We start from the raw sequence: 9,118 nt of genomic DNA, 5'->3' as shown, positions 1-9,118 counted from the left end.
CATTTCACTCAATTAATTGTTGTAAAACCAGATTTTGGAAGCTTTGACCGATTTATAGAGCTCGCGAGCAAGTGATGTCATTTACCTATGTTGTCGCGCAGATTTGGCCGAAACTTATCTAATCTATCAAAATCATCTATCGAAATCAGTCGCAAAGTAGCTTCGCTAGCTCGTAAATATTAAGACATCATAATCAGAGCTTGTGCATTATACTTAACTACCATAAATGTAGATAAAATTATAACTATATGGATGGAAATATATAAATCCATACTAATATTATAAATGGGAAAGTAACTCTGTCTGTCTGTCTGTATAAAATATAAACATTATGATACATCTCTCAAAAGAGCATTCTAGTGCAGATCCGATGTAAAAATTGTAGGTTTCTTTTTCACGGGTGCCATGAAGGGGTATTTTATTTAATAGATCTTCCCTTCATGGTTTAAACGTTATTTATTTATTTTATTTAAGGCACAGATACTACTATCTAGAAGTTATTATATAAATATCTATAGGAATATGTTAGAAGCCTATACATCACATATCTAAACAGTGGTTTTGATCGATCTGATAAAACCATCTGAATTAGTAACGCGTTATCTCATATTTATGGTGAAGTTCCTGATAGTGAACCTGATAAAACAAAACTAAATTTCATGATGATTACACAATATTGTATAATTTATTATGTTAAGTTGTTTTCCTGCTTGCACCATAGTAATTAGTAACCATAAAAAGTTATTTCTATTTTAAGGGATTAAAAAGTAGGGACCTGAGGAATATTGATAGACGCATGCTTATCGTAGATTTTTATTTTTAAATTATAGTGCGGGAATCAAACCCGCTACATAAATTGCCCGGTACGACAACCACTAAGCTTAGGCGGCCGTCAGTCAGTACTTAGTATAGTAACAACAGCGTAGTTAAGTAGGTATGTGTAGACCACAGAACATAGAAAGAGGTGTAGACTCTACACTGTAGAGTCTCTGTTAGCCATATTTCAAATAAGATTTAAAAATCTTGTATCGTAACTGTTTGCGAAGCATAGCTGATGTAAGGGCGGCCGAAAGGACATACTCTACCTATATTTTGAATTCGCCTTTATCTTGTAGGTAAATTAAGTGGCTATAGCTAACCGTCCATTAGAAGGTAGGTACACGGTAAGATGTACGCATATTGCATACGCCTAATCACCAAGGGATTATTGCAAAATCCTTAAAAAAACATGCAAACAAACGCCGATTTACTTCTTAACCTCGGTGACATCATGAATTACCGACAGCCTTCAGCGAAACGGGTTTAGGGCATTAAAGCAAAGTTTGTATGCAACTTTATCACAACCTGCCATTTCCAATGGACATCGGAGCGAGTGACTCGTGCCGAGCTGCATAGTAAAAAGTGTGATGTGTAGAATATTCAATTAAAGGTCAGAAAAAACGTGATTTTGGATCTAGTAATTTGGTCTGCTCTTTTGTATGGTTTTTATTCGGTGATACCTTTATGTAGTGTTAATTTCTATTGTGGCTTTTGGATTTTTGGATTGCAACGAAGTTTTCAAGATGACTGAGGTTTGTAATTTTGTTTACTTAGAACTCTAGCATAATTTAAATATATATATACCTATAACTCAAAGGTGACTGACTGACTGACTGACATAGTGATCTATCAACGCACAGCCCAAACCACTGGACGGTTCGGGCTGAAATTTGGCAAGCAGGTAGATGTTATGACGTAGGCATCCGCTAAGAAAGGATTTTACGAAACACCACCCCTAAAGGGCTTAAAACGGGTACGAAGTCGCGGGCGGACGCTGTAATAGGTAAAGCTCAAGAAAGGGTGACATAGTGTCATGGTCCTCTTTAGGACAATCTCTAGTTTCCAGATGTATTTATCATAATCTAATAAGATTTTTTTTTCTTTTAGTTAGATAGTTTCTGATTTAGCCAACTAGGTAATTGTACTTGCGCTAGAATGAAGTCGGTAAAAATCATTATTTTTTAAAGCTAATCTTTAAACCCACATCCTTTGGAATTAATTAACTGATGCCATCCTTAATAGTGCAATCATAATAATGTTGCCATTGATGACTGCGTGTGTGCCAAAAATAACTATGATTAGGTACTTACTGTTGAAATAAGATAATTCCAAATTAGGTAAGAGTGGGTAAATATATTGAACCTCGTGTAAATACCTACATCCGCGATACTAAAATACATTACCTGATATTGATATTTAAAGTAGATGCAAAATAACATATTGATATTTCGAACCAATTTTGTTAGACGTAAGTTACAAAATGTCGAATAAATTGTAAAGTGAATGAAAAACACATGTCCTCATTTAAACTTTAAAATCCAAACAAACGTTAGGAGCATAATGTATTTTTATTTTATTTATAACTAAGTTAGAACAATCAGTAAACCAGACTACATACACTGAAACCAGCTTTAGAACATTTGTGTACCAACTTAATTTTAATTTAACCCTTAACTGGTATCGTGGGGGCCGCGCGGCCCCCACGCATGACGTTTTCTTTGATTTCTAAGAAGCGACGCATCGTGGGCAGCCAAAATTTTTGGTATTCTCATTTCGCCGCTACTCGCGTCTAGTGCAGGCGTTTCAGCACTGCATCATTCACCAGGACGAAGATATGCACGTGTTGGGGTCCGCGCGGCCCCCACAATACCAGTTACGTTAGTTTTTTTTCATGACAATTTTTTTTTGTTATTTGTTGTTTTGCAGTATTGATGGCTTATAAGTGATAAAACAATAGAAGATACCTAGAACGAAGTTTTTGATTCCAAATTAGTGATTAGTAGCATGTCAGAAGAAGGATATAGTGATAATAAAATTATAGGTCACTGTGAAGACCCAATAACCAATATTCGGTCGATAATGAGGATATTGATTCTGATTTTCAAGTTTTTTCTTCAGAGAGTGAAAATGAAGATGTTGTAGGACCTAGTCAATCCAGCTACTATGAAAAAATAAATACAAGTGGTCTGAAAATCCACCAGCACCTGCTAATGTTTGTCAACATAATATTTATGTTTTTATTTTTATAAAATGCTTATTATTTTTACTAAACATTACATTAAAACGTTATTTATTATTAAGTTCACATTATTATGGATTAATTAAAATAATAATATTTTTGGTTATAACTTTCTAACGATAGGTTTCGTAGATATTTGTAAAGTTAAAAAAATATTACGTAAAAAGTTGTTACTATTATGTAATGTCTTGAAGTATATAAGTAAGAAGATTTAATACAATATAAACTAAATTATTACATAGAACAAGCCTGATATAAATCATTTATGAGCATTTCTTCAAGTATATAGGTAAAACATGCTTGCTAGAAGCAAACATAGTATGGGGGCCGCGCGGCCCCCACGATACCAGTTACGTATGTCTAATTTACGATACCAGTTAAGGGTTAAGTGCAGCCTTAATTATGTATGTTGTCACGGCATAAATTGTTCAATTCACGGCATGTTTACATAAACTGCACGTGAATTGAGTTTGAAACACGTATATTATGTATATAAAATTTAAATCAGTCCTCCTAAACTATTTTTGTATTCAGAAGAAAGTGTTACGCTCGTGGTAGAGTCGTTCCAAATTCTCTATCTATTCTGTTGGATTCTCTCGATCCTCAGATCGAGAGAATTCAACAGCCTTTGGAATCAAACCCTGGAGTCCTGGACTCATCCAGGGTTCGATTCCTAGATGGGATACATAATTGTAAAACATATTGTTACCTACTGCTTCTGTACTGTACTGTACCGTTCTGTACTTTTTAACGGATGATTTCAGTTAATTGGAATTATGAAAAATTGCTTGTCACCATTACGAAGCACCTAAATAATATCAAAGTTATTCCTTTTATAAGGAACTGGCAAAGAGGCTCACCGAGGTGACCGGTGATCAAAAGGCTGGCAGCTATTTCGGCCAGAGAATTAGCCTGGCCATTCAACGTGGCAATGCTGCCAGCCTTTTGGGCACCATTCCTGACTGCGGCGCTGGGGGTGAAGTATTTTTTATTTTGTAAATAATTTTTATCATTAGTAATTTTAAAATTTTAGTTTTTAAGTCATTTTAAGTTAATGTATTATTATAAAATTTATTCTCTAATAAAACTTACAATTCCTGAAATTATTAAACATGTACTTTACTTGCCTAGAAGCGATTATAATAGATCATCGCTGTTCGTTATCAAAAAACAAATCCGAAGGCAAAGAATGAGTGAATCATATTATCAGTATTCAGTAGTGATACGGAAGTGCTTGTGTGTGTTCTGTTTTTGGTTAATTTTGTGTTATTTTGTTCAATTCACGATGACAGAGAAAATTCGCGAGGAGGTTTGTGCTATTTTTTATACAATTGGAGGAAGAGGGCCGTGTATAATGTATAAGGACAGCAGGTCCTTTCCACGTTACGGTTGGATATGAAAACTATGTAGGAAATTGCTACTATCTACTACTTTTAGCAGGTAGTATAGTTATAGAGTTCTGTACGACTAGCACGAAAAACTTTCGACATTGAATCTTTTGCGTATTCGAATCGCCATCAAAAGATTTAGTACGAAAACTACAACCGCGCTTTTGTGAACGTGTCGCAAAGTGAACTTAGTATGAGAAATGGTTGCACGAAACTTATTTTGAGAATCAAAATTGTCACGTTATCGTTTAATTCGAAGGTTCAGTGTCGAATTTTGTCGAATACGCAAACGATTCGAAGACGAAAGTTGTTCATGCTAGAGGTAATGCATTAGTTAACTGACTATTAAGGCATCGCTGAATTTGTCTGTCTGTCACAGCGCTGCATCTTTCCAATCAGTTAATTATGTAGTACTTACATGGAAATGTTTTGTAGATAGGTACTGGCAATTTTAAGTATTCTGTTTGTCTATTTCAATAAATACCTAATCTATACGCACAGCACGCTAGTTCTACTGTTTTATTAAACCAACTGGCTACCACAGAAGAACTATTCTTAACTAGCTTTCCCCCCGTGCGGCCTCGCCCGCGTTTAAAGAAGAATTTATAAAATTGGTCCCGGCGTTGTTGAGTTATGCACTTCCCAATACATTTAGCGATTCATTTTTGCAATAAATTGTATAAAAATAAATGTTCTCTCTCACTTCTGTCTTACAGGAGATCATGAGGCTTAACGAGCCCCCTCCCCCGCCTCAGGGGGACATCATGGAACGCATCATCACCGAAGTGGGAGAGATGGGCCGCTACCAGCGATGGCTCTTCGTCTCCATGATGCCATTCGGCCTGTTTTTCATCTTCGCGTATACGGTACAGATGTTTATAGCCGCCACGCCACAGGAGCACTGGTGCAAGGTGCCAGAGCTGCAACATTTGGACTTGGATTTAAGGTACGAACAGCAACATTGTTGCTGTAAAATCATCCCTAAGATCAAGCCCTAGAGCACATTATCATCGAGGTGGGAGAGATGGGCCGCTACCAGCGATGGCTCTTCGTCTCCATGATGCCATTCGGCCTGTTTTTCATCTTCGCGTATACGGTACAGATGTTTATAGCCGCCACGCCACAGGAGCACTGGTGCAAAGTGCCTGAGCTGCAACATTTGGACTTGGATTTAAGGTACAGACAACAACATTTTTGGGCAAAAACAACCCTAAGTTCATAAAGCTCAACTAACGTATACTGCGGATGACGTCATTAAGGACCGGATCATTCATGAGCCAGGTGAGATCCTCTGTTGGCGTGTTCATTCACACAGAGTAACTACATAGATGTTCGTGACCCACCTACGAATCCAGGGCTTCCCGCGACCTTTACCAGATCAGTCCAGTGAATCTGGTAGTATTATACTTCGTTCATTAATAACGCATCTACAATCATATTCAATAGAGTTCTTAGGTAATTACTTTTTGTCAAAATCTGCAGTTGACTCTTCAATGAAATAGGCTAAGTACCTATCTGCGTTACTATATTCCATTATACTACTTGATCTTTGTCGTTTCCAGACGAAACCTCTCAATACCGGGAGCAGTAGACGGGCCGGACTGGAACCGGTGTGAAGTTTACGACGCCAACTGGACGCAAGTTCTGCAGACCATGATGCCTCCAGTCGGGAGCCCCACTGTCCCCTGCCGTCACGGCTGGGAGTTCCTTTACAACGATATACCATACACTACAGTTGTGAGCGAGGTATGTAAGGACTAATATAAATGCTAATATCTTTCAGGAAGAAAAATACACGTAGGAGAGAAGACCGATAGGGTCAAATGAAGCCAGCTAATAGCGATAATTAGTGATAGGCAAAGGTCAACTAACTTTTTTAGGGTAGGGACCCAAGTAAGAACACCTATGAAGAAGGTAAATCAGTATACTTGTATAGTTTGTAAATTGTAGTTAAACCTAAGATTCTAAGCTTATCTATTAAATTAGTTAATTCAAACAATGTTCTGTGAATTCAAGGTATTATTATCTATTCCATGAGCTTTGGACCTGCTCTGTAAGCTTACAAGTGTTTTGCATTAATAAATAAATAAATAAAATGATAAACTACTTAAGTATTTATGCTTATGGCATATCAGTCACTAACTAGATCGCAATTGACAAGATAACAATTGTTTCAGCGAGGATGGGTGTGCGAGAACGCAGGAATCGCGCCCTTCGCGCAGACTATGTTCTTCGTTGGGTCGCTGGTGGGGTGCGCATTCTTCGGCTGGGTGGGAGACAAATATGGACGAGTGCCAGCTCTAATAGGTAGGTAATGACACCAAAAAGCTACCTAATTAAGTAATTCCTATGCTTGGACGCCCAGAACTAACAAGATCGGCTAATGATGTTGATGCAAGCAACTGACCCTTTTCATGAGAAGTAAGAAGAATTTCTTGGTTCCCATCACTGAAAGAAAGAACTCTAGCGGCGTGAAAATAGTTAACTAAGTTCCGAAAAATTGCAGTTTCCTAAGGACTTTACAGTAACCTTATTGACCAACAAACTGTTCCTCCAAAGTTCTCCCTTAATGATTTCAGGAGCGAATCTCATTGGATGTTTCGGGGGAGTGCTGACGCTGTTCACGTCGGGCGTCTGGGACTTCACCATCGCCAGGTTCATCGTTGGCTTGTGCAATGATTCCTGCGCCATAATGATCTACATTATAGGTAAAACATTTAACTAAAATAGTTTTAGTATGTTCAATGACATCTGAAGATCTGGGGATAGATACGGGTCGAATCGAATGCACCTACTTTTTCGGCATGCCACACATTTTGACTTACCTAGGTGTAATGTTTGTGTACTTACTTAGTTAAAGTCTCTAGAGTTAGGGCATGCAATGTAACGTGAGTTTGTTAGAGCTTGACTCTACATGAAATGTTTTTGGTGGAATAAATCATTTATACTACTTTCCATCAGTAAGATTGCTAATAACATGCTTGATGACTGCAGTTATTTCTGCCTATACTCGTATTTAAAGCATGTAAGGCATGTAGTGTTCTGAGACGACGTTTACCTGCACTCAAGAATGCTTGAGTTTAGGTAAGCCTAGGCACAGACCACCGACTTTTAGTCGGCCGATAGTTGGGCCCGATTCTAATTTGTATGAAGAATCAATCGGTAATCTCCATACTGATTGGTGGTTGCGCCTAGGCTAACTCTTGATTTTAACACAGTTTCTCAAAAGCCTAGTGAATAGACAATCAGTTTTCTTAAATCTTCAATATGGTTTACTAATGATATACATTTGTTTTCCAGTAATTGAATACGTGGGTTCTCGCCATCGAACATGGATATCGAATATGTCGATTGCTGTCTACTGCGGGGGAGGAGCCTTATTGATGGTGGGGCTGGCGCTCTGGCTCCTGGACTGGCGTCACCTAGTCCTGGCCACTTCGCTCCCTATGCTGTTCGTGCTGGTCACACCTTTGTATCTACCGGAGAGCGCCAGGTAAATACACAAGCAATTTTCGCGATGTTGTTGACCTTAACTTCAAACGCTATATTCTTCTGATTAATTTCGTTGTGGGTCCAGTGACAGTTTAACTTTCCCCCGGGACAAACTTGACCTTCACTGGTAGGGTTTTTATTGGTTGGCTACACAGCAGTGAGAAGGAGAGGTGGGAATAGTCCCGTTTTATGATGTGTTGCTCCATGTCACACAAAGACTTAAATACTTTTCTTTCTAGTAAGACCGTATAGACTTTGTCCTAACTGGAGAACTTTGTTTTTAATTTTAGATGGTTGGCTTCTAAAGGAAAAGTCAACAAAGCAGTAAACATGTTGAAAAAGTTCGAAAAGGTTAACAGGAGGGGTATACCAGACGACCTTATGGCAGAATTCATCGTGAGTTACAAAAAAGTTTTTAAAATTTTTAGAATGGTTCGCTAAAGCGAAATCCTTTAGCTTGATTGATAAAGTACTTAGTCAATGAAATGCTATGTAAAACCAGACATACGCCCGTATTCACAAATATTACTATGAGGTCTCACAGTGCGCGTGGACGCACAGGGCGACACACGAACCAATCACAGAGCTCTATTCAACGCTGTGCGTTCGATTTACGATAGATTTAAGAACATGCTTATCCATTAAAGTATGATATAATTACCAGGTAGTCGCAAGCCAAAAAAGCACAGTAGACGAGTCGCTGCGAGCAGTAGTAGCCAGCAAACCCCTTCGGAACAGCTTGCTCGTCCTCATAGTAGTCACGATGGTGGGCAACCTCGGCATCGACGCCATCCTCAGGATGTCCGAGAGCATCGGCACCAACTTCTTCCTCACCTTCACGCTGTCCTCGGCGTCGGAGATACCGGCGCTTGTGCTGGTCACGCTGGTTTTGGATAAGTAAGTAAAAACTACGTAAAGTCAGCACCAACCCTAGCTCTTGAGGGGTAGAATGTTAAGGGCGCGGATCCAGCCATCAAAAAAGATTGTGGGTGGGCACCCGAAAGTCACCCAACTTTGGGGGATACCATCAGCCTGTCGTTTTCAATAGACACTAAAAGTTTGACGTCACAAATATAAGAAGGTTGTGGGCATGCCCACGGTACTACTACAATGGATTCGCGGTAACTGAGAAGTGGCAACTGAGAATAGTAGGCACAATAGACGAGTCACTCACTACGAG

At 38.7% G+C, this 9,118-nt stretch overlaps 1 protein-coding gene across 3 annotated transcripts; it reads left to right on the top strand.

The window, feature by feature from the left end:
* The first annotated feature begins 1,341 nt into the window (after positions 1-1,341).
* Positions 1,342-8,857, top strand: LOC135086973 (carcinine transporter-like). 3 transcript variants are annotated; one of them, XM_063981833.1, is made up of 8 exons: positions 1,342-1,571; positions 5,163-5,392; positions 6,009-6,192; positions 6,624-6,753; positions 7,026-7,154; positions 7,747-7,939; positions 8,229-8,334; positions 8,603-8,857. In XM_063981833.1, the coding sequence occupies exons 1-8, from the start codon at positions 1,563-1,565 to the stop codon at positions 8,837-8,839; spliced, it is 1,218 nt and encodes a 405-aa protein (XP_063837903.1). In that variant the 5' UTR covers positions 1,342-1,562; the 3' UTR covers positions 8,840-8,857. The 3 variants fall into 3 exon arrangements, with proteins under 3 accessions (XP_063837903.1, XP_063837895.1, XP_063837906.1); XM_063981825.1 differs by lacking the exon at positions 1,342-1,571 and adding an exon at positions 4,259-4,367; XM_063981836.1 differs by lacking the exons at positions 1,342-1,571; positions 5,163-5,392 and adding an exon at positions 5,405-5,622.
* The last annotated feature ends 261 nt before the right edge of the window (positions 8,858-9,118 follow it).

This window comes from Ostrinia nubilalis, chromosome 2, assembly GCF_963855985.1.
Source record: "Ostrinia nubilalis chromosome 2, ilOstNubi1.1, whole genome shotgun sequence".
Taxonomy (NCBI): Eukaryota; Metazoa; Arthropoda; class Insecta; order Lepidoptera; family Crambidae; genus Ostrinia; species Ostrinia nubilalis.
This window is presented reverse-complemented; position numbering and strand designations above follow the sequence as displayed.